General features: G+C 44.0%; 1 protein-coding gene across 2 annotated transcripts in view; it reads left to right on the plus strand.

Annotated features, from left to right (window-relative positions):
• aasdhppt (aminoadipate-semialdehyde dehydrogenase-phosphopantetheinyl transferase) overlaps nt 1-26,896 on the plus strand; it is a 78,484-nt gene that overhangs the window by 49,751 nt on the left and 1,837 nt on the right. For both annotated transcript variants that reach the window (XM_070892161.1, XM_070892160.1), the window contains exons 4-5: nt 6,138-6,299; nt 25,167-25,244. In XM_070892161.1, coding sequence (XP_070748262.1) covers nt 6,138-6,299; nt 25,167-25,244 — 240 coding nt within the window. The remainder of the gene's footprint in view (nt 1-6,137; nt 6,300-25,166; nt 25,245-26,896) is intronic.

Here is a 26,896-nt window from a genome sequence, read left to right on the forward strand (position 1 = left end):
CTCGGTTGTGTATTTCCAGCATGTTTGTTCTTCATACACTGCGCACTAGGTTGATTATGCTAGACTTGGAATATTATGGATGAGCAGCTTTTCCCACTATTAAGCGGGCAGTTATATTGGTATTTTTATACTGTGAAGCAAAGTTCCCTCTAATTTTTTTTTGCATGCGCTGCCCTTTTAATGGGCTGCATGGCCCATTCAAATTTCCACGCAGGTGTGGTTTTTCCATTTAAAAGCCGGTGAGCGGGCTGCGGGCAATCTCCTCCTGAAGTATAGCGCCACAGATGTTGATAGCACAGAAAGAGGACATTCAGCCCACCATCCCTATGTTGACTCGTGACTAGAGCAATCCAATATTAATCCCACTGTTCCATTCTCTCCCAATAGCCCTTTATTTTTCTCAGCTTTAAATATTTAGCCAATCTTCCTTTTAAAAGATGCAATGGCATCCACCTCAACCACTCCCTGTTCCAGTAACCTTCAGGGTAAAACAGTTTTTTTCAATTCCTCTCGGTGGCTGATTAAAATTGATAAGTGACTCCCCAATCAAGAAATATTTTTCTCTATTTACCCCCATCAAAACTCTCCATAATTTGTAAATAAAACTTCTAGTGGAGAGGTAGTCTCAGTACCTCAAGTCTCTCCTCTTAACTTTCTTTTCCCACCACAAGTGAGTTTACCCTATCTCTGGCTTGAATGTCCTTTCTATAATGGAGCACCCAAAACTGCACACATTGCTCTAACCTGGTCTACCATTGCCTTGTACAAACTTAGCATTAGGCTTTGATATTGTACTCTAATGTTCTTCTTTTTTTTTTAATGCAAAATAAGACTATCCTTCTGACCCGCCCACTTAAAATCGTGTCGGGCTCCTAATTATTTTGCATTTATTAATGAGTCAGGTCCCAAGTTAAAATTGTAGTCACCTGATTTCCAGTGGGAATGGGTGGTAAGTCGATATTGCTATTTTAACCACTCACTTTTCCCCACCAGGTGAGTTGGGATAAAATCAGGGACTGTTTTTTTACACTGTCAAAAAAAATACTTTATCTCAAGCTACAATTTTAACCTATTTTTTTTTAAAATGATGTTAGTCTGTTAATATGACAAATACTAACTCTTACATTTTTCTAATCTGTAATATTCTTCCAGTTTTAATTTGTCGAATTGTATTAGCTTGCCAGTTTTGTTTGGTTGGAACCATGATTTTCCTGATCTAATCTGACATTTCTGATTTGGATTCTAGATTAGGGAATAAGGGATTATGGGGAGCGGGCAGGGAAGTGGACCCGAGTCCATGATCGGATCAGCCAAGATCGTATTAAATGGCGGAGCAGGCTAGAGGGGCTGTATGACCTATTCCTGCTCCTATTTCTTATGTTCTTATTACTAATGACCGTGCAGCAAGCTCTGCAACCCCAGCTTTCAGATCAAGTGGTGGCGGTCTAGCTGTGCTCAGTATTAATATAACCTAAGGGAAGAATTAAACTTCATTAATGAGCATAGAACTCTCAGAATTAACTGCAAGCTAAATGGTATTCTACCAAAGGCTTACAACTATTTTAATTTTATGATACAGAATCATTGAATTTCACAACACAGAAAGGGATTGCACACCCATTGCTCCTGTGCTGACTCTCTGGAAGAGCCATCTACTTAGTCCTATTGCCCTGCCTTCACCCGTACACCGTTAACTAAATATTTGTCCACTTCATTTTTAATAGCTATTATGGATTCTCATCCCACTACTGCTTTTAGCATGGGATTCCATACCCTAACACATCTCTGCATTAAATAAAATCTCCTATCCTCTCCCCTTTGTTCTTTTGGTGATGATCTATGACCTCTAGTTTCTGGCTCACCAACCAGTGCAAATAACTTTTTTCCCTATTTATCTTCACAAAACCTCTCAAAATTTTAAACGGCACTTTACAATCTTTTCAGTTCCAGTGAATATGGTCCCAGTTTCTGCAACACCTCCTCATAATTGTTTTCATCTGCATTTCTTCTGTATCCTCTCTATGGTCCTGACATCTGTCGTAACAACGGGCAAGCAACAATGTTGTAACTGTGGACTAATCAATAATTTATATAAATTTAGCATTACTGCTTTGTTTTGTGCTCTATGCCTCTATTTATAAAAGCAATTATTCTTTTTTATTACAGTTCTTATCAACTTCACCTCTTGTATTTAAAAAATAAATGATGCAATTCAAGTTCTGGTCTTTCTGCAAGTGTTGAGCAAATAACCCCTTCAATCTCTCTCGCTCTCTAATCTAAAGCAGTCTGACTACCACAATGAGACTTGACTGAAAAAAAACCTTATATCACTAATCCTTTTATTCCTTTTCCAGAAAGACTTATTTCAATTTATTCTTTCATACAGTGAAGGGATAGATGCTTGTTGAAAGCTACAGTATTATAAATGCATTCTGAAGTGTTTCTAAAAGGCAACGGCTTCATTCACCAAAACAGTTTGTTAAGCCGAGCAGACAATTATAGAACAACCACAGAGGCTGAGTATTCTGCAGCGAGTGTCTCACCACCTGACTCCCCAAAGTCTTTCCACCACCTACGACCTACAAAGCACAAGTCAGTAATGTGATGGAATACTCTCCACTTGCCTGCCTCCAACAACGCAAGAAGTTCAACACCATCCAAGGCAAAGCAGCCAACTTGATTGGCACCCTACCCACCACCTTAAACATTCACTCCCTTCACCACTGGCGTACCGTGGCTGCAGTGTGTACCATCTACAAGATGCACTGCAGGGACTCGCCAAGGCTTCTTCGACAGCACCTCCCAAACCCACGACCTCTACCACCTAGACATGGGCAGCAGACGAATGGCAACACCACCCACCTGCAAGTTCCCCTCCAAAGTCGCACACTATCCTGACTTGGAAATATATCGCCAACCCTTCATTGTCGCTGGGTCAAAATCCTAGAACTCCCTCTTGAACAGGACTGTGGGAGTACCTTCACCACATAGACTGCAGCGGTTCAAAAAGGTGGCTCACCACCACCTTCTCGAGGGTAATTAGGGATGCGCAATAAATGCTGGCCTTGCCAGCAATGCCCACATTCCGTGAACAGATTTTAAAAAAAACGCAGAATGTCGTTAGTAACAAAATCAGATCCTATGCTATCTGTCCGCAAATAAACGTAATTTCCTTCTTGATGAACAATCCAATCAAGTGCCTTAGAAGTGCTGATATGTCCCCTCTTGAGTTTTTCAAACATTTGACACTCTTTTTGGTTTCATTTAGGTATTTTATAGCATTCTTGCCTCATTAACTAAAATAGATTCATTGGGGCTGAAATTCAGGGTCTCAAAGCGACCCGTTAATGCCCGTTTGCGGCGGCCATTCCTAAAAATCGAATGACCACCACTTTTGGGGTCAACTGGCCGACCCAACCTAAATTCAGGTTGGGGATGTTTCGGCCTGGACTCCATCCCACCCAAGTGGTTACACCGCCAATTTAAAACAATAAAATAACTTCAGTAGAATAGATCGATCCCCCACCGTGCGGTGCCCCCAGCAGGTTTTTCTGCCGGTGCACCATCTCCGCACTGAGTGCGGCCCAGCAGAGCGGCCGTCCTTAAAGGGGAGGGCCCACTGCCGCAATGGAAACATTTTTGCCGGCCAACTTGCCAATCCGCTGGCAAAATACTGCCCCCCGGCTTTGGCCGGGATGTCAACGGGCACCCCCTCTTGGGTGCCAGGCTGCTGGCCCGGCCGAAACCTTCCCTGGTGGTCCAGTGGCCAAAGATAAGAAATTATAGAAAATCTCCCCTTTAACGGAGGGGAGAGAGTGTGGTGACGCACAAGTGCGGTAACGTCACCACGACTCCACCACTGATTGACAGTCAGTCTGGCTTTGAGTATAAGGCCCGCCCCCATTATGATCCATTTCCTGTAGGACATTGAAAAAATATCAAAGTCCTGAAAATGGATCTACTTGCCGTACCAGGAATTCCAGCGGTAATGTCAGGACTTTGACATTTTTCAATGTCCTACAGGAAATGGATCATAATGGGGGCGGGCCTTACACTCAAAGCCAGGCTGACTCTCAATCAGTGATGGAGTCGCGGTGATGTTACAGCACTTGTGTGTCACCACATCCTAAAAATTATTGGTGGGCCAGCTTTCTGGTGCACCTGAATTTCAATGCCATTGTATCTTTAAAGGTAGCTTTTGACTTCATTTTTATTACGATAGAAGAATTATCCTTTAACAACAATTTAAATGTTCCATTACAGTGATTTTCTTTTGCATCTGTGTTGAAGAATAGTAACGAGCTTACTCATCATCATCATTAAGGACTTCCTGACCACCCAAATCCCTGAGACTTGTTGGCACTTCTTTCCGAGTCATTATATTGGTGTCATAATTTGAACAGTTGGTCAAATTGTCAATCAAATTCTGTGCCAGCTGAATTTAAATGTTGGGGTGAGAGAATTTGGTCTCATTTCTACGATATTTCTTTTAACTATTTTGCTGTTTAATTTCAGTGTTTCAGTATTCTATGTGGGATGGGGAAAAAATGTAATATGAAACCGATGTTACATTTTGGTAGGAAGAATAAGGAGGCCACATACTGCTTGAATAATAAGAGTCTCCAAGGCCACTTTAAAAATAAACAGAGGTTCATTTCGAGAGGCATAGAATTGAAAAGCAGAGAAGTTATGTTAAACTTGAATTGAACCTTGGTTAGACCTCACTTGGAGTACTGTGCATAGTTCTGGGCCTAGAAATTTGGGACATTTGCGCCCCGGGGGTGGGGCTCTAACGGGATGCAAACGACTATTCGCCCGGGCACATGGCACCTCTAACGACTCCTGCTAAATTTGGCGGGAGTTTAGCGGTGGCAGTAACCTGTAGAACCTCGCTTCACTGCGCTGGCAATGATGATGTCATCACCGTGCGCAGCACCCCAGGTCCTAAATTGGGTATCACCCCTGAAGCGACAGCTTTAGGGGACGTGAACTAGGCAGTTGGCCGCTCGTGGGGCGATAGTTAAAGGAGAGGTGTGGGCCTTTTTTTAAAAAAAAAAAATCCCTCAGATTTTGTCGTGTGCCCCATTGGCGCTTTGAACGTGGGGTCAGTGTCACGATCGGTCAGCCCGGCACTCTGCTTGAGTGCCGGGCTGTTGGCATGGCACCCCAGCTCCCCGGTGGTCCAGGTAGCACCCTTTCATTACTGCAGAGTTTGCAGCTTGGGACCTTCCCTTTAATTAAGGGAAGAGCCCCTCCTATGCGGCAGCGCTATGCGGCCCAGTGCGAAGCGCTGCACCCCATTCCTGACACGTCCGCTCCACTACCGCCCCAGAAAGAAAGTGGAATGCATTATTTTGCGCTCCACTTCCTTTCGGGGGCGGTAACCCCAATTTCTCGTGCCTCGAGACTGTTACTGTCCCCAAACGGGACGGTATGCAATTTTTCCTCCCTGGTTTCCATGCTATATAAAAGATTTGAAAGGATGTTACCAGAACCGAGAGGATATACTTATCAGGAAAGGCTGAACAAGCTGGGGTTCTTTTCTCTAGAAAGGAGGCTGAGGGGTGACCTAATAGAGGACTTTAAAATTATGAAGATGTTTGATAAGGTAGATGTAGAAATTATGTTTCCACTTGTGGGGGAGATCAAAACTAAGGGCCGTAAAGATCAGTAATAAGGGAATTCAGGAGAAACACCTTTATCCGAAGAGTGGTAAGAATGTGGAACTCGCTATCACAAGGAGGCAAATAGCACCAATGCATTTAGGGGAAGCTTGATAAGCACATGACAGAGAAAGGAATAGAAGGATATACTGATGGGGTTAGATGAAGAGGGGTGGGAGGAGGCTTGTGTGGAACGTGAAGACCATCCTAGACTAATATGGCTGCATGGCCTGTTTCTGTGCTGTAGATTCTATGTAATTCTATTTTACTGCTGTTATGTTTAATATGATTTCTAGGTGCCAATTGATTCAGTATTAATATTTAAATAATTAGTACCTTGCATTGAGTACATCTCCTACATCATACTAAATGGTTTAATGCTACTTTAAGATTCACTTAACTGCCAGAGTTTATTTATATTTAATTTATTTTCAATTTAGAAAAATCTAATAATTTCTATTTTTCATTTTCCAGGCTCTGAAAGAAAGCTTTATAAAGGCAGTAGGCGTTGGAGTAGCATTTAATCTACAGAGAATTGAGTTCCATGCATCACCATTACATCTGCGAGCAGGGCAGGTCTTTAAGGAGACGATAATGTTTCTGGATGGAGAACGGGAAGAAGGATGGGCATTTGAAGTAAGATTACATAATGCAGATTAAACAAAATAACTTTACTTTTACTGGTGATCATCTTATTAAAAATTATTGCCGCTTCTGTTTATTTGCTCAGTGAGGGATGCAAGTTCTTGAGAATTATGTTTTTCCCACTTTGGGCACTCAACATTAATCAACAGTTTGTAAATGGTATCCAGAATTGCATTTCACCTTTCTTGATTATCTGCAACAGTATGGTTAAATTCAACTTCAGCTACAAATTTAACTTTAGCACATCCAGAACTCTGCTGCATGTATCTTACTCTGCACCAAGTTTCACACTCCACCCTTGTCCTCACTGACCTACTTTGGCTCCCGGTCTCGCAACACCTCAAATTTAAAATGATTATCCTCGTGTTTAAATCCCTTCATGGCCTCCTCCGGCCCTATGTCAGTAACCTTCACCTCCTTCAGGTTTGCAAACTCCCCCTCCCCAGAACCCACCATTTCTCTTACTCTGGCCCCTTGTACATCCTCCCCTCCCTTCGCCTCATCATTGGTGGCTGTACCTTCAGCCATCTAGGCCTGCGCTTTGGAATTCCTTCCTTAAACCTCTCTGCCTCTCTACCACCTCCTATTCTCTCCTTTGGCTCAGAATCCATTCTTTCTCTGATTATGCTTCTGTGAAAAGCTTTGGGATGTTTTTCTACATTAGAGATACTATATAATACAAATTGTTGTTAAATTGCAACATATTGAAATCGAACATCATACTGCATATGAGCATGTACTTATGAAAATCCATCCTGCTTTTGCTGAAGAAGATGCAATTTTCCTGAGCTTGAATGCTCCCACTGTTGATAGGCATGTACTTTAAATATAAAGGGAAAATTAGGGTCAAACAATTAGCTGAAGTAAAACAAAGGCATAATTTTGAAAAACAAAAATGATCTTCTGGGAAAAAAATCTTGCACCTTTCACAACCATAGGACGTCACAAAGTGCTTTACAGCTAATCCTTTTCAGGTGTAGTCTTTTACTTTTAAAGTGTATTCACTGTTGTAATGTAGGAAATGAGGCAGCCAATTTATGCACAGCAAGATCCCACACACAACCATGTGACGACGACCAGATATTAGTGATGTTTGGTGAGCGTTAAATATTGGCCAGAGCACTGGGGAGAACACCTCTTTGGAAAGTGCCAAAGGAACTTATACTTGAGAGGGTGGTTTGACATCTCATCTGAAAGACAGCACCTCCAACAGTGCAGCAACCCTCCGTACTATGCAGTGATTATTTGCTCAAGTGCCTGGTACGGGTCTTGAACCTACAACCTTCTTAATCAGAGGATCTACTTGCCTTGGAGGCGGTACCCCTAGCTGGAGTGTCTACAACTAGGGGTCACAGTCTCGGGTTAAGGGGTAGGCCATTTAAGACAGAGATGAGGAGGAATTTCTTCACTGTACAGGTTGTTAATCTTTGGAATTCTCTGCCCCAGAACATTGTGGATGCTGAGTCTCTGAATATATTCGAGGCTGAGATAGCTGAGAAGGCTGACAAATTTAAAAGCTCTTTTTCTGAATGCACGTAGCATTCGTAACAAAATAGATGAGCTGATGGCTCAAATAGATACAAATGGGTATAATCTGATAGCTATTACAGAGACGTGGTTGCAAGGTGACCAGGACTGGGAACTAAATATTCAGGGGTATTTGACAATTCGGAAGGACAGACAGAAAGGAAAAGGTGTTGGGGTAGCACTGTTCATAGAGGACGAGATCAGTGCAGTAGTGAGAAACGATATTGGCTCAGAAGATCAAGATGTTGAATCAGTTTGAGTGCAGATAAGGAATAATAAGGGGAAAAAGTCGCTGGTGGGTGTAGTCTATAGGCCCCCTAACAGTAGCTACACTGTTGGACAGAGTATAAATCAAGAAATAATGGAGGATTGTAAAAAAGGAATGGCAATAATCATGGGCGATTTTAACGTTCATATTGATTGGACAAAGCAAATTGGCCAGGGTAGTCTTGAGGAAGAGTTCATAGAGTGGATCCGGGATAGTTTCCTTGAACAGTACGTTGCGGAACCAACCAGGGAGCAGGCTATCTTAGATCTGGTACTGTGTAGTGAGACAGGATTAATAATCGATCTACTAGTAAAGGATCCTCTTGGAATGAGTGACCATAAAATGGTTGAATTTCAAATTCAGTTGGAGGGTGAGAAAGTTGGATCTCAAACCAGTATCCTAAGCTTAAATAAAGGAGACTACAAAGGTATGAGGGCAGAGTTGGCTAAAGTGGACTGGGAAAATAGATTAAAGTATGGGACGATTGATGAGCAGTTGCCAATATTTAAGAAGATATTTCATAACTCGCAACCAAAATATATCCCAATGAGAAGGAAAAAGACTAAGAGAAGGAATATCCATCCGTGCGTAACTAAGGAAATAAGATATGGTATCAAATTGAAAACAAGGGCATACAATGTGGCCAAGACTAGTGAGAGGCCAGAGGATTGGGAAACTTTTAAAAGCCAGCAACGAACGACTAACAAAATGATAGAGAGGGAAGATAAATTATGAAAGTAAACTAGCACGAAATGTAAAAGCAGATAGTAAGAGTTTCTAAAGGTACATAAAAAGGAAAAGAGTGGCTAAAGTAAATGTTGGTCCTCTAGAGGATGAGACTGGGGAATTAATAATGGAGAACAGGGAAATGGCAGAGACTTTGAACAAATATTTTGTATCGGTCTTCACGGTAGGAGACACTAAAAACATCCCAATAATGGATAATCAAGGGGCTATAGGGAGGGAGGAATGTAATGCAATCACTATCACTAAAGAAGTAGTATTCGATAAAATAATAGGACTAAAGGCGGACAAGTCCCCTGGACCTGATGGCTTACATCCTAGGATCTTAAAAGAAGTGGCTGCAGAGATAGTGGATGCATTGGTTGTAATCTACCAAAAATCCCTGGATTCTGGGGTGGTCCCAGCGGATTGGAAATGTAACGTCCCTATTTTTAAAATGGAGGCAGACAAAAAGCAGGAAACTATAGACCAGTTAGCCTAACATCTGTCGTTGGGAAAATGCTGGAGTCCATTATTAATGAAGCAGTAACGGGACATTTGTAAAAGCATAATTTAGTCAAGCAGAGTCAGCATGGTTTTATGAAAGGGAAATCATGTTTGACAAATTTGCTGGAGTTCTTTGTGGATGTAACGAGCAGGGTGGATAAGGGAGAACCAGTGGATGTGGTATATTTGGATTTCGAGAAGACATTCGATAAGCTGCCACATAAACGTTTACAGCACAAGATAAAAGTTCACGGGGTTGGGGTAATATATGATAACATGGGGGAACATGGATAGAGGATTGACTAACTAACAGAAAACAGAGAGTCGGGATAAATGGGTCATTTTCCGGTTGGCAAAACAGTAACGAATGGGGGACCGCAGGAATCAATGCTGGGGCCTCAACTATTTACAATCTATATTAATGACTTGGATGAAGGGACCGAGTATAATGTAGCCAAGTTTGCTGATGATACAAAGATGGGTGGGAAAGCAAATTATGAGGAGGACACACAAAATCTATAAAGGGATATAGGGCTCAAAATTGGCCCACCTCTTTTTTCAGCGCACTCACCAGAGATGCGCCAACTTTGTGAGCTGAAAAGGGCGCCGAAAAAATGTCCCCCGATTCTGGCTGCTGTATTGCCTCTCCCAGGGCTTTGCACGGCGTGGCCAGTCGATTGGGGGGGCGAAGCTAGGGCCCTGCGCCAGAAATAGTGCCGGCAGCTCTCCACATGCACGTTGGAGTGTGCGCGCATGCGCAGTAGCTCCTGCCCCCAGCCTCTGTGTGCGTGCTGCAGTGTGGGACCCAATGCATCCTGCCCTTATCCCAGACCGAGTGGCCTCCTGCACAGGTCGGCCCGCTGCCTTCCCGGGCTAGAAGGTCACAACAAGCAGGTTGGTGCGGGGCCCAAGCCGGGGCGGGATGTGGGTGGGGGGTGGAGTTTTGATCCTTCGGGGGGCAATTCCGAACCGCAGGGTGGGTTCGATCACCGCCCCCATGGGGATAGGGGGTTCCGATCCCATGGGCGGTCCGATCCCCGACCTCTTGGGAAGATCTGATCCCCAGATGTGTCCGATCTCTGACCCCAGGTGCTGTTCTGATCCTGGAGGGTTTGATCCCTGACCCCGGGAGGTAGGGTTGTTTGTAAGGGGCGGACTGATGGTAGGTGAGCTTAGGCGGCTGGGAGAACATAAGAACATAAGAATTACGAGCAGGAGGTACTTCTATTTGTTATTTGGATATTTTGAAAAAATTATGTAAATATGTTTTGTCTCTACTATTATTTTTGTAGTTTAAGCTTCCATGAATGCTTCTGTTGTATAGTAAATTAATTTTGCGAAGTTTGTCATATGATGTCCTGTGTAGCTGTTTGATCCTATTCACATTCTTTAGTCAAGTCATTAAGTTCTGCTGGCCTCCGATGTACCTACCTGCGCTGATTTCTTAACGCTCCGCAAGGGTTTTGCGTGTGGCCTAAGTTAGTTTGGAGTAACTATTAGCTGTCCATAGTGGCCTAAATGGCCAAAACGGGGGTAGATGATTGGTAACGCCCCCTTTTGGAAAAAACTAAACTAAACTAAAAAAAAATCCTAACTAACTCACTTACACTGGCGCAAATTGGGGATTTTTAAGATACTGCAGAAAAATCAAGTTGCTCCAAAAAAAACGGAGCCACTCCTGGGCAATTTTGAGCCCATAGACAGGCTAAGTGAGTGGGCAAAAATTTGGCAAGTGGAGTATCATGTGGGAAAATGTGAGGTTATCCACCTCGGCAGAAAAAATAGAAAAGCAAATTATAATTTAAATCGAGAAAAGTTGCAAAGTGCTGCAGTGCAGAGGGACCTGGAGGTCCTTGTGCATGAAACACAAAAGGTTAGTATGCAGGTACAGCAAGTAATCAGGAAGGCAAATGGAATGTTGGTCTTTCTTGCAAGGGGGATAGAGTATAAAAGCAGTGAAGTCCTGCTACAGCTCTACAAGGTATTGGTGAGGCCACACCTAAGCGTACTGCATACAGTTTTGGTCTCCGTATTTAAAGAAGGATATACTTGCATTGGAGGCTGTTCAGAGAAGGTTCACTAGGTTGATTCTGGAGATGAGGGGGTTGACTTATGAAGCTAGGTTGAGCCTATACTCATTGGAGTTCAGAGGAATGAGAGGTGATCTTATCAAAACATGTAAGATGATGAGTGGGCTCGACAAGGTGGATGCAGAGAGGATGTTTCCACTCACAGGGGAAACTAAAACTAGGGGACATAGTCTCAGAATAAGGTGTCGCCCATTTAAAATGGAGATGAGGAGGAATTTCTTTTCTGAGGCTGTAAATCTATGGAATTCTCTGCCCCAGAGAACTGGAGGCTGGGTCATTGAATATATTTAAAGCGGAGACAGACAGATTTTTGAGCGATAATGGAATAAAGGGTTATGGGGAGCGGGCAGTGAAGTGGAGCTGAGTGAATGATCAGATCAGCCATGATCTTATTGAGTGGCGGAGCAGGCTCGATGGGCCATCGGGCCTACTCCTGCTCCTATTTCTTATGTTCTTACGAGAGTCATGTCTGACACAGTCAGATTGAAAGTTAGTTAACTATAATGGAGAGAAAAAATCTCTGCAGAGCAATCATAATGCGTTGATATCAGGACCAGCTGTTGTGCACGAAAAGCATTACCATGCAGAAAATATCATTTATGTTGACCTAGTAATAAACTGACAATTTAGATATAGTCTTCCTGTGTTGATATTTCCAATTTCCTACTTATTTTTGTCAGCAATTACTGGTACCCTGACATCATATGGCAACAAATGATATGTGTTGTTCAAAATGTTTTGTCAGAGAATTATATTTGTAACCAAATGTCTGATCTTTTCCCTTTTTATATAAAGCTGAGTTATCATGGTGAATATGAAGGGGATGAAATTTCCCCTTTTTTGTAGCCCAATTAGCAACTCCAATTTTCGCCTGGGGGGGATGTGGGGAGGGTGGGGGGGGCGCTACTGCCTCCTGGGAAACTGCCCCGGTGGTTTGGGGGCACTGTCCCGGCAGCGTTGTGCCCCACGATTAGCGCCCTGGGTTGGCGCGCAAGCAGCGTTGACGTCACTAGGGTGCTCGCCGACCCCTCACCACAAGCAGTAAGGTACAGACCAATAGGTATAATCAAAATTGCTTAGTTCAATCAGTATAACTTATATTCACGTAAGATTTTAAAATGAATAACACCTGACACTACCCCACTTCAATGGGTCGTCTTACTTATCTTAAGCGGTTTTCCAGCTAATCCTTCATTTCAAATCGCTTCACCAGAGCAAAGGCCCTCACTGCCTTTACTTGCAGCATGAGGAAAATTACCAAACTTCCTTTTCATAGGGTTCAGTCATTTTTCTTTCGATTCTTTTGGGACTGTGGGCTGGCTAGTAAAGCTACTGATCAAATCTGCCTGGATGCTGCAAACCCCACCATCCTTTGTAATCAGCTCTGCTAGGTTCGAAAGAATGAGCTGTCGAATTCCTAAGGTGAAAATGTATGCTGAATTGTTTCCTTTGTCCATTTTGCTAAATGATTGGTCTGATTTCTGATTCAGTTCTCAGCATGGAGATGTCCTGAGAAACTTAGGGGTCAAGTTTCGGCCTGAGTTGCTCCTATTTTTTTGGTGCAACTAGTTTAGAATGGAGTATCTTAGAAATTGCAATTCTCGGCATTTAGTTTGCTCCAGTTCTAGTGAGTTAGAACAGTTTCATTTTAGAACAGATTTTTTTTTCCAAAAGGGGGCGTGTCTGGCCACTTACACCTGTTTTGTAAGTTTAGGCAGCGAAAACTTACTCCAAACTAACTTAGAATGGAGTAAGTGTAGATTTTTGTACTCTCAGAAAAACCTTGCCTACACTTACAAATCAGGCATATGTTAGAAATCAGGCATAGGGAACGGGCGGGCTGGGGGAGGGCAGTAATTAAATTTTACAAGCATTCAGCAGTCCCACTTATACAAATAAAGAGCCATCCTGAATAAAAAAATTATAAATAAAGCAAATAAAAAACACATTAATTTTCCTACCTGTGTGATGCAGCAACCTTCGAGCTGTGGACCTTCAGGCCTTTCATCCAGTAGACGGGCGGGACGGCAGCAAGCTGTGTCTCACTGTGCGTGTACGCAGGGCTGCCGGCACAACGTCGTCTTCTTGGATGTAGCCCCCCCCCCCGCAGTCTCAGAATCGACGCCCTGCTTTGGCCACGCCCCCCGTAGATCTCGCCACGTCGCGCCGAGTTGGACAGGAGCAACAGGAAACTGGAGAATTGCTCCGTAAGTTTTTACGCGCTTTTGAGCGTGGAAATCGGGCGTGGCTCGCGAAACTTGACTCCTTAGAAGCGCATTCCAAGAGTAACTCTTTGATCTATTGCATGGGAAAAGGGAAAACATCCAGAAATGTGATCGCTGTTTCAAAATAATGAATTGCACATCTTTATTTAATTCATTTTGCTGAGATTTATTTTTATCATCTACCCTGTCCCCTTTCCCCCTTTTTCTATCCTCTTTCCCATGTCCTTAACTCTCTATGGGGCCTCGCCGCCCCTCCCCTCCTCCTCCTCGCCGCTCCTGACGTCTGCGCCGCAGCTCCGTCATCCCACCCTACTTCCTCACCGCCCCTCCATCACCCTACTTCCTCACCGCCCCTCCATCACCCTACTTCCTCACCGCCCCTCCATCACCCTACTTCCTCACCGCCCCTCCATCACCCTACTTCCTCACCGCCCCTCCATCACCCCACTTCCTCACCGCCCCTCCATCACCCCACTTCCTCACCGCCCCGCCATCACCCTACTTCCTCACCGCCCCTCCTTCACCCCACTTCCTCACCGCCCCTCCTTCACCCCACTTCCTCACCGCCCCTCCATCACCCTACTTCCTCACCGCCCCTCCATCACCCTACTTCCTCACCGCCCCTCCATCACCCCACTTCCTCACCGCCCCTCCATCACCCTACTTCCTCACCGCCCCTCCATCACCCTACTTCCTCACCGCCCCTCCATCACCCTACTTCCTCACCGCCCCTCCATCACCCCGCTTCCTCACCGCCCCTCCATCACCCCACTTCCTCACCGCCCCGCCATCACCCTACTTCCTCACCGCCCCTCCTTCACCCCACTTCCTCACCGCCCCTCCATCACCCCACTTCCTCACCGCCCCTCCATCACCCCACTTCCTCACCGCCCCTCCATCACCCTACTTCCTCACCGCCCCTCCATCACCCCACTTCCTCACCGCCCCTCCATCACCCCACTTCCTCACCGCCCCTCCATCACCCCACTTCCTCACCGCCCCTCCATCACCCTACTTCCTCACCGCCCCTCCATCACCCCGCTTCCTCACCGCCCCTCCATCACCCTACTTCCTCACCGCCCCTCCATCACCCCGCTTCCTCACCGCCCCTCCATCACCCTACTTCCTCACCGCCCCTCCATCACCCTACTTCCTCACCGCCCCTCCATCACCCCGCTTCCTCACCGCCCCTCCATCACCCTACTTCCTCACCGCCCCTCCATCACCCTACTTCCTCACCGCCCCTCCATCACCCCACTTCCTCACCGCCCCTCCATCACCCTACTTCCTCACCGCCCCTCCATCACCCTACTTCCTCACCGCCCCTCCATCACCCTACTTCCTCACCGCCCCTCCATCACCCCGCTTCCTCACCGCCCCTCCATCACCCCACTTCCTCACCGCCCCGCCATCACCCTACTTCCTCACCGCCCCTCCTTCACCCCACTTCCTCACCGCCCCTCCATCACCCCACTTCCTCACCGCCCCTCCATCACCCCACTTCCTCACCGCCCCTCCATCACCCTACTTCCTCACCGCCCCTCCATCACCCCACTTCCTCACCGCCCCTCCATCACCCCACTTCCTCACCGCCCCTCCATCACCCCACTTCCTCACCGCCCCTCCATCACCCCGCTTCCTCACCGCCCCTCCATCACCCCGCTTCCTCACCGCCCCTCCATCACCCCACTTCCTCACCGCCCCTCCATCACCCCACTTCCTCACCGCCCCTCCATCACCCCACTTCCTCACCGCCCCTCCATCACCCCGCTTCCTCACCGCCCCTCCATCACCCCGCTTCCTCACCGCCCCTCCATCACCCTGCCTCCCACCGACCTCCTCACCGCACCCCCGTCTCTGCGCTCTTCCTCACCGCAGCTCCCCATGTCCTCGCCTTCCCCCACCACCCCCCAGCCTCCTCATCGCTGCCCCTCCTCATCACCGCTCTGTCACCCTGCCCCTTCCCACATCCTCGCCGTCCCTCCCCTCCTCTTCATCGCTACTCCATCACCCCACCCCTCCTCGCCATCTCCTCCTCACCCCTCCTCCTCACCACCCCTCTTTCTCACCACTCCTCCGTCGCCCCGCCCCTCCTCACCTCGCCTCGCCACCCCTCCCCACCTCCTCACTGCCCTTCGCTGCCCCTCCCTACCTCCTCATCGCCACTCCGCCCCACCTCACCGCTGCCGCTCCGCTACCCCAGGGGGAGAGAGAGACTCAGGATTATCACTGGAAGAATGAAAGGAAAATACAGAATTCTTTTCACCAAAAGTGAATAGAATATGGAATACTTGCTAAGTTGCTATTGAGGCAGATGTTATAACATTATAACATTATTTACAAAGTCATTTATTAATTGAAAAGGAAGAATATAATAAGATACAGGGTGATAGGATTAAAATAGATAGCTCCGATTAAAAAGTTAACACTGACACCATTGGACCTAATGGCCTCTTTCTGTGATGTACTTTTTATGATTTTGTTTACTAACCAGGCCAGGCTTACCACTGAAAGGATGGGAAAAATTTATGAAAATGTTGTCATAATTTCAGAGTGGCATGAATGAACAATTGGGACTGCATCACCTGAATGCAGGTGATGCATAGTCTGAGGAAATTGGAAAGGAATTCATATCCTCAGAAGAATTGTTTTAATAACATAGTGCTGGCAATGTTCAGACTTATGGTAATAAGTCCATGTTGTTGAAATGCAATGCTCAGTTGTGACAGGCAAATGCTATTCAATAATATTAACATGGAATGATAAAGCAAGCACCGTGGTTGTTTCTTACATTAGCTTATAATTGTTTAATTTTGGTTAGTTACTCCAGGGGAAATTATTTTTATTTCATTTTGAAAAATACTGCAGTTACTGAATCATTCCAATGTACGACTATGCACCCACCTGTTACTAATGAAGCACCCGTTCTCAGATCTATGCCATGCTGAAGCCAATGCCTAGAAGATGAATAAAAGCAATTCCTGGATAACTCTCCTGATTTATTCCACCCCCCCCCCTCCCGCAACTGTTTTATTCTGCAGATCTTGTCTAAATCAATCGTATTTCATCATCATTATCTTGGTCAGTAGAATAGCTAATCCTAAATGTTAATTATTAAACAAACAACAACACAGTATTTCGAGGCATGGGGTCCAAAATCAAACCAATGTTTGATCTGTTAAAAAGTGACTTTGGGACCCATAACACTTTTGGGTTGAGGTGAGGCTTGCACTATAACACTTCAAAACATGTAAATGCGTTTACTTGGTGGCTAACTTAATTCACAGAGACATACCTGTTAGCATCGAAGAGATATGTACAGGTACACTGGCTATGGATCAGATGATGAGCAACATTCCCTCTAAGCTGCGCGGCTGTCTGCCGGTCCCACACAGCCCAGGACTGACCTTTCCAATGTTAAAATTTTGTGCATACGTGAAACTTTGAATGGGCTGCGCACCCGTTAAAGGGACCACACACCCAAATTTAAAATTGGGGGAAAACATTGGTGATGAAATAACATTTATGAATAGTTCATGACAATTTTATTGAGGAAATCTTTCTTGCCTGTGTGACTTCAATTGTCCCTATCAACACTTGTTTACACATTGATGCCATCTTCAAAAACAAACTTCAGATAGTCCAGATTCATCTATGGACAGCAAAAAGGACAATATTAGTAGTATATTGCATTGACTTAATGACCACATCAGCAAGAAAGTATATTAATATTTATTGACCGTACCTGTATTGGTGCTTTTGTACTTTTCCAATAATAGATTCACTGGTTACTTATTTCATTGCTGTTTTTATGACCTTGAGATGAAAGGCATTATATACATTTTCTTTTTGACATTTTTTATTTCTCTAACATTATGACTGTGGTTCAACAAGGCAAAACTTATATTGGAAATATCTTTACCAAAGCCAGTGATGGAGGCTGCCACGTGACCACCTGACTCCCCAAGAAACATTCCAGAATTAATAACTGCGCCAGCACTGCCGTGTCCATATAGAGGTCCTTCAGCCGCTGTGATTCTCCTCCAATTGATCTGGCTTGGTAGTTGAGCAGTCTTTAGTGAACTATCATTTCCTGACTTATTGCCAGGTTCTTTTGTTTGCTGACATTGTGACCACTCTGGGCCCTTCTTCCATGGCAGGTTAAAACATTGATAAACTACTTTAAACAGAGCTGGATTGATGATAAGCACGCCCTAACCAGTCTCCTCCATGAATTGGTCTACCTCCTGCTTTGTGAATATGGCCTTGCTTCTCCTTTTGGACACACACTCAATTTTCCATTTTACTGTGTTGGCATTTCTTGAAGCATTTCAGAGTCTGTTTTCCTGCTTATGATTGAATATATTAATTTACTGGCTGCTAGAATGTATGTGCTTACTGCTGGAAAACTAAATTCTCAAGTCCGAAAATAGATCTCAAGTTTTAATAAAAGTATTGCCAGTCAAGATTATACAATATTAAATGTTAAGACTAACGAGGTGTAAATATTCTCTTGTAAAATGTCCTATATTCTTGGTCCGAGCCAATAAAGGTTTCATTAATGCTTGATTTTTAAAGGGATTTTAAAAAATATGCGTTCATGGGTTACTGTACTGTTGCGCATCTTGTAAAAATGTTTAGAAGCTTGCTCATGTTATAATAAACTGATCAGAGTTTAAGAAGTAAACAAGTTATTCTATTATGACACATGTGTCTAGGATTGTGGTTTGGAACAAAATGCAGGAGTAATTTTTGTCATTGTTTTCATTTTTTAAAAACTGCAGTTAATTGTGGAAAGAAATCTTACAGCTACAATTCTATTGCATTATTTTTCTCAACACCACTGATGTCCTTGGTTGCATAGCAACATTTGAATCTCTCAATTGTTTTCTACTAATAAATGTATTCTAATGACACTTGGCCAGCATTGATGTATGGCTCAGGGACACCTAAAAAGAATAGGCTGAAAGTAAGAGGAATTTCAGTCTGGATATATCACCATGTGTTTTTGCATTCTCAGCTGTTTAAATATCAATGGCAAATAGCAATCCCACATGATATTGTACTATAATTTGGGAGCCTCAACATTCCATTCTATGCAAAATGGATAATTGAACATGCAAAGAATATTTACTATAATAACAACAAATTGCATTTATGTAGCACTTTTACATAAGAACATAAGAAATAGGAGTAGGAGTAGGCCATTCGGCCCCTCAGCCTGCTCTTAGCCTCAACTCCAGTTCCCTGCCCGCTCCCCATAACCCTTGATTCCCTTATCATTTAAAAATCTGTCTATCTTAAATATATTCAATAACCCAGCCTCCACAGCTCTCTGGGGAAGAGAATTCCAAAGATTCACGATCTTTGAGAGAAGAAATTCTTCCTCCTTTCCGCTTTAAATGGGAGACCCCTGATTTTGAAATTATGCCCCCTAGTTCTAGATTCCCCCATGAGAGGAAACATTCTCTCTCTACCCTGTCAAGTCCCTTCAGAATCTTGTGTTTCAATAAGATCCACTCTCATTCTTCTAAACTCCAATGAATATAGGCCCAACCTGCTCAACCTTTCTTCATAAGCCTGTAGGGGTTAAAAAGGAGGTTTCTCTCCCTCAAGGTGGACTAACTGATATAGTTAATCGACACCTTGCCCTTCTTCCACTGTGTAACGACCACGGAAGTGAACATACGAAATCCCAGGTTCAACTGGCTTTTATTTCGAGCAATTGCAAGGAAAGGTTCAGTTGTGGAACCTCTGAAATACAAGTGTTTTCAAGCATAATTTATACAGGTTTCGGAGAGGAGCTATCCTCCCTACAAAATCATCGGTGGGTGTATTGTTATCAGCGAAGTTACATTGATTTGTCGACTCTTATCCAACGGGCTCTGAGTGGTACATGCAACTGTCCATCTCTCATCATTGTTTTGTTCCATTTTGCTCTCTACCCGACGCCTAGGGTGGTTTATACTGGCTTCTTTATCTCTTCCTCAGGGACTTTTAAACAAAACTGCTGACTTGGCTGTTTAAGTGTTACTAAGGTTAAGCTACAGTTTAATGCGTAAAAGTGTGCTATACCTATACAAGCAAGTGTTACATTATACTTTATAAGTTCACTACCTTCAGCATAATTCTGACCCCCTATTTGCAACCTTACAATTTATCCCTTACAGCCAACCCTTTCATCTCGGGAATCAACCTCGTGAACCTTCTCTGAACTGCCTCCAATGCAAGTATATCCCTCCTTAAATAAGGAGACCAGAACTGTACACAGTCATCATCATCATAAGACAGTCCCTCGAACGAGGACGACTTGCTTCCATAAGAGTTCACAGATGTTTCAATGAAGAACCCAATGTTCCAGTCCTGAACTCCAGTTGAGGGGGTGGAAGATGCCTGTGCGTCAATTTTTTTTAATGTGTGGTGACCGTTGCACATCAGCCACCACACGGGCTTGACAGAGCTAGGCCTTTAATCAGTGGCAAGGATTAACCAGGACGACTGGAGACCTGCTCTGCTGCACGGACCTAGTGCGCACACATATCACAGTGTGTTCTGGCCCGTGCTGCCCCTGGGCCCTCGCCTCTTCTGGGCCCCGTACCCTCATTCGCCGCACCTCCGCCACAATGTTCCAAGCCCAGCGATCCAGCTCTATAGCCCCAACCTGTGGTGGTGTTCTCACACAGGTTGGGGTGGCCCACCATGTTCCAGGGCCCAGCGCTCCAGTTCTATTTATAGCCCCGACCTGCGGTGGTAGTAGTCCAGGTGTGGTAACAGGACTTCCCTGCTTTTATACTCCATCCCCCTTGCAATAAAGGCCAACATTTCATTTGCCTTCCTAATTACTTGCTGTAACTGCATACTAACTTTTTGTGTTTCATGTACAGGGACCCCCAGATTCCTCTGTACCTCAGCATTTTGTAATCTCCCCATTTAAATAATTTTGCTTTTTATTTTTCCTACCAAAGTGGATAACCTCACATTTTCCCACATTATACTCCATCTGCCATATTTTTGCCCACTCACTTAGCCCATCTATATCCCTTTGCAGATTCTTTGCATTCTCTACACTATTTGCTTTCCCACCTATCTTTGTATCATCACCAAATTTGGCTACATTGCAGTCGGTCCCTTCATCCCAATCATTCATATAGATTGTAAATAGTTGAGGCTCCAGCACTGATCCCTGTGGCACCCCACTAGTTATAGTTTGCCAACCTGAAAATTACCCATTTATCCCAGCTCTCTGTTTTCTGTTAGTTAGCCAATCCTCTAGCAATGCTAATATATTACCCCAACCCCATGAGCTCTTATCTTGTGCATTAACCTTTTATGTGGCACCTTATCGAATGTCTTCTGGAAATCCAAATGCATGGCATCTACTGGTTCCCCTTTATCCATCCTGTTAGTTACATCCTCAAAGAACTCCAGCAAATTGGTCATAAAACCATGCTGACTGTATTATGATTTTCTAAATGTCCAGCTACCACTTAATAATGGGCTCAAACATTTTCCCAATTACAGATGTTAGGCTAAGTCTATAGTTGCCTACTTTCTGTCTCCCTCCTTTCTTAAATAGGATGTTACATTTGCGGTTTTCCAATCAACTGGGACCTCGCCAGAATTCAGGGAATTTTGGTAGATTTTGAATAATTCATCGACTATCTCTGCAGCCACCTCTTTTAAGACCCTAGGATGCAGGTCATCAGGTCCAGGGGACTTGTCCACCTTTAGTCCCATTAGTTTGCCTAGTACTTTTTCTCTAGTGATCGTGATTGTTTTAAGCACCCTCTCCCAATAGCCCCTTGATTAGCCATTATTGGGATGCTTCTACCATGAAGACCGATGCAAAATATTTCTTCAAAGTCTCTGCCATTTCCCTGTTTCCCATTATTAATTCCCCAGTCTCATCCTCTTGGGGACCAATGTTTACTTTAGCTACTCTCTTCCTTTTTATATACCTGTAGAAGCTCTTGCTGTCTGTTTTTATATTTCTTGCTAATTTACTCTTTTTTTATTCGTCTATGCTGATTTCTAAATTCCCAATCCTCTGACCTTCCACTATTCTTTGCAATATTGTATGCCTTAGTTTTCAATTTGATACCATCCTTTACTTCCTTAGTTAGCCACGGATGGTTCATCCTTCTCTTAGTCTTTCTCACTAGAATATATCTTTGCTGAGAGTTATGAAATATCTCTTTAAATGTTTGCCACTGCTCATCTACTGTCTTACCCTTTAATCTATTTCCCAATCCACTTTAGCCAACTCTGCCTTCATACCTTTGTAATTGCCTTTATTTAACAAGTTTGAGACCTAGCTTTCTCACCCTCAAATTGAATTTGAAATTCTACCATGCTATGATCACTCTTCCCAAGAGGATCCTTTACTATGAGATCATTAATTAATCCAGTTTCATTACAGATTACCGGATCTAAAATAGTCTACTCCCTGATTGGTTCCAAAACGTATTGTTCTAAGAAACCATCCCGAATACACTCTGAAATCTTCCTCAAGTCTACCTTTGCCAATTTGATTTGTCCAATCAATATGAAGATTAAAATCACCCATGATTATTGCCATACCTTTCTTACAAGCCTCCATTATTTCTTGATTTATACTCTGTCCTACAGTGTAGCTACTGTTAGGGGGCCTATTCCCACCAGTGACTTATTTCCCTTATTCTTATCTCCATCCAAACTGATTCTTCTGAGCCAATATCATTTCTCACTACTGCACTGATCTCATCCTTTATTAACAGAGCTACCACACCTCCTTTTCCTTTCTGCCTATCCTTCTGAAATATCAAATATCCTTGAATATTCAGTTCACAGCCTTGGTCATCTTGCAACCACGTCTCTGTAATGGCTATCAGATCATGGCTATATATTTCTATTTGTGCCAATCTTTTATCATAGAAAAATGTCCCAAGGTGCTTCAGAAGCATAATCAGCTGAAAATGGATGCCGAGCTAAAAAAGATTTAGGAGTGGTTAAAGAGGGGGTTTTAAGGTAAAGAGAGAAAGGGAATTAGAGAGCGAATTCCAGAGCATGGCGCATAGATGGTTGAAGGCATAGCTGTCATTGATCCTCCCACTCTGGACTGTTGTCCCTCTCCCTTTGCCTCAGCAGAGAGCCCTGAGGGATTTTGCAGGGCTGTAAGAGATTAGAGATGAGGAGAGCAAGACCATGAAGGGATTTAAGGGCAGGAGTAAGACGTAAGCGGGACTTGGTATGGGATAGTATATTAGCAGCAGAGTTTTGGATAAGCCAAAGTTTACATAGTGCTGAGGATAGGAGGCCAACCAAAAGACCACTGAAATAGTTAACTGTGGAGGTGACAAAAGCATGGATAAACATTTCAGCAAATGGGCTGAGGTGGAAGTAGGCGGTCTTTATGATGGAGAGGATATGAGCAGGATAGGTCATTCAGGGTTGAATAGAACAGAGGTTGTGAACAGTTTAATTCAACCTGAGATGGTGGCTGGAATCTGGTAAAGGGCAGAGTTTGTGACTGAGGGCAGGGGTCGCGAAACATAGACATAGAAAATAGGTGCAGGAGTAGGCCATTCGGCCCTTCGAGCCTGCACCACCATTCAATAAGATCATGGTTGATCATTCCCTCAGTACCCCTTTCCTGCTTTCTCTCCATTCCCCTTGATCCCTTTAGTCGTAAGGGCCATATCTAACTCCCTCTTGAATCTATCCAGTGAACTGGCATCAACAACTCTGCGGCAGGGAATTCCACAGGTTAACAACTCTCTGAGTGAAGAAGTTTCTCCTCATCTCAGTCCTAAATGGCCTACCCCCCTTATCCTAAGACTATGTCCCCTGGTTCTGGACTTCCCCAATATCGGGAACATTCTTCCCGCATCTAACCTGTCCGGTCCCGTCAGAATCTTATATATCCCCTCTCATCCTTCTAAGCTCCACTGTATAAAGGCCCAGTTGATCTAGTCTCTCCTCATATGTCAGTCCAGCCATTCCTGGAATCAGTCTGGTGAACCTTCGCTGCACTCCCTCAATAGCAAGAACGTCCTTCCTCGGATTAGGAGGCCAAAACTGAACACAATATTCCAGGTGAGGCCTCACCAAGGCCTTGTACAACTGCAGTAAGACCTCCCTGCTCCTCTTCTCAAATCCCCTAGCTATGAAGGCCAACATGCGAAGACGATGGCTTCAGTTTTTCAGTCTTTCCAATGTTTAACTTGATTTAACTGTGGCTTATATAGGATTGGATGTCGGAAAAAGAATCTGACAGTACAGGCAATGGAGGAATTGAGAGAGGCGGTGGAGGGATATAGCTGAAACCGCCCTAATCAAAGTCACAAATAATATCCTCTTAACACTGTGACCGTAGTGCATTATCCCTCTTTGTCAGCTGTGGCTTCGTGGGTAGCACATGCACCTCTGAGTCAGAAAGTTGTAGGTTGCACTTGAGCACACAAATCTTGACACTCCAGTGCGGTGCTGAGGGAATGCTACACTGTCGGGGGTGCCGTTTTTTTGGATGAGATGTTAAACCGAGGCTCCGCCTGCTCTCGGACATAAAAGATCCCATGGCACTATTTTGAAGAAGAGCAGGGGAGTTATCCCCGGTGTCCTGGTAAATCAACATCATTAAAACAGAATATCTGGTCATTATCACATTGATGTTCATGCAAGCTTGCTGTGCACAAATTGGCTGCCACGTTTCCCACCTTACAACAGTGACTACACCAAAGGTACTTAATTGGCTGTAAAGCGCTTTAAGACTTCTGGTGGTTGTGAAAGGTACTACTTAAATGCAAGTCTTTTTTTGTCGTTTGACATTGCTGCAGTCAGTTGATGGGTCAGGTGCCACTCTTGGGTCTCTCTGCTGCAGTTGGCTCACACTCCTTCCTCATTGCTATTCTGTCCTAAATCCTGTCAATTCCCCAAGCTGCCTTGCTGTATCAGCCAATCATGTTGTGGCTCAGATTCGGTTTCTCTTCTTGGCCACCTTGCTCATTAACTAGTCTCTTCCACAGCCAAGCCCTGATTACTTAGCTGGTGGTCTCACTCGATCAACAAGCTTGCTGCCATATCCTAGTCCTAAATTAATTTGTATGTTGATTTGTATAACATAGCTGTAGAACTTAAACACAGGCATGGATCAGTTGGGCCGAATGGCCTGTTTCTGTGCTGTGCATTCTATGTAGCTGCTTGAAAAATTGCAGGGATGGATTAAATTTAGTTGTTATGGGAAGTGGAGCTGAGCCCATAATCAGATCAGCCATGATCTTACTGAATGGCGGAGCAGGCTCGAGGGGACAAATGGCCTACTCCTGCACCTATTTCTTAGGTTCTTATGTATTACATTTGTAACATAATTTTTTTGTATTAGATTGGCTACCTTAAATTTGTTCTGACACTGAATTGGTGGAGATGGTTTTCTCTGGATTAATGGGGATAGATTACAATGTATTCATACACTTCCTGTTTAATGTCTTTTATTTTCTTATGCACAAAACTATTAATGATTTGCTCTTTATTTGTTTACTAGGAAACTATGCTGGATGATAGTCATCATGTTGCTGTTGCACTTGGCAAACCAGGCACCGTCGGCAACTACCCTGTGCAGGTAATGATAGCTACTTAATATTACATAGTATTTACAGCACAGAAGCAGGCCATTCGGCCCAACAAGTCTGTGTTGGCTCAATTGGCTCATTAAACGTACTAAAGAAACAAAATAACCTTGCATTTGTATGATTATAAGTAGCAGAAGCATCAAAGTTAATAAACAACAAAACATCTCAGAAGTTGGCCGTGAACTTTTTGTTAGAGTTCCTGTAAAATGAGTCAGTCTTGTCATCTGGCAATGAGAGGTGACGCTGAACATTCTACTCCTCTTGCTTATTTTGTATAGATGTTACAGGAACAAAGAAAAAAAGAGATGAATCATGAACAAGTTAAAGAATTTTCCTAGATATGTATTGATACTTAACAAGCAGCTGTGAACTCTGAACTTTAGTTAATTTTTGAGGCTCCTATGCCTCCCATTGCCGCCTTTTTTTCCAGATGCTGATTTATATCCTGGAGTTTTACTGGGAATGGGCATGGATAAGACTTATTGGGGTCGAAATTGATCACAGGCAAGTTCCGCCCATTTACCGTTGAAAACACTGCTAAGATCCTGACGGTACTTTGGGCGGAAGTTTGGTCAGAAAAGATGAAAAAAGCGCCCGCCGCCAAAAATGGTGTTACACACTGAGGTCGATGGGATTCTGGGCGGCAAATGTAATCCTGGAGAAAGTTACGCTGAGGCTGAAGTCGGGGCCCAGGGAGGGGGGAAACGCACAAAAATAAAAATGTTCAAGAAAAAGGAAACAATCACAAAACCTCCAGAGGACCCTTTAACACACAATCGCTGCAAAAGAAGTAAAAAAACAAACAAAAAGAAAATCTCACTTACCTTTTCTTGCAGGTCTTCATACCCACCGTCCAGGTAAGACCAGCTTCCACACGGCATACTTTTCTCCTACAGGATGAATCTCGGGTGGGAGGAATTTTTGGGGCATTGCACGCCGGTGAACGCTCCCCAGCAGTCCTTCCAAACTGCCGGCGTGATGGCCTCACCAACTTCCCTCACCACTGAGGGAAGAGCGGCAAAAAAAGGGGAAATTTAGGGCCCAATGTTATTAAGTGATGCGGAACAGATACAAAGAAACGAGGAGGGAGAAATCTAATAATGGAGTTTTATTTTGCTGTGGTATAATTATAACAAGGAGAGCTTTCTAAGGTGATCTTGATCCTGACGAGAAATGTTAGGAAAGGTACACTGGTAACTTTACAGTCAAGTGAAACAGTGCAGGGTGAGACATGAGTCAGTGGTCAATGAAGAAATTAAATGAATGAGCAGAAAATATTGATCCCAATTGAAAATACTTTTTCCCTCAGTATCTTTGTATTTGCAAATTTGATTTGTGATAGTAAAATGTTGAAATTCTTGTTAATAGTCTATTGTGTGATATTAAGATGTGTACAATAAAGCTGCAAAATTGATGGCAATGTCAGGGTTGCATCCGGCAATGCCGTAAGTGCACCCATGCTAGCAGTGGAGGGTGCTGTCCTTGATGAAAATGATGAGGCGTCCTGATACCACTAATTGTAGTAGACTGCCAGCACCTAGAGATGAGTGCTGGGACGCAGGAATTTTAGCACATTGCTTATAGTGGAGTGCCTCTTTTTGTATTAGCAGAATCTTTTTTGTGGGTGCTGCAATGTGGTCAA

Source organism: Pristiophorus japonicus, chromosome 10 (genome assembly GCF_044704955.1).
Source record: "Pristiophorus japonicus isolate sPriJap1 chromosome 10, sPriJap1.hap1, whole genome shotgun sequence".
Lineage (NCBI taxonomy): Eukaryota > Metazoa > Chordata > Chondrichthyes > Pristiophoridae > Pristiophorus > Pristiophorus japonicus.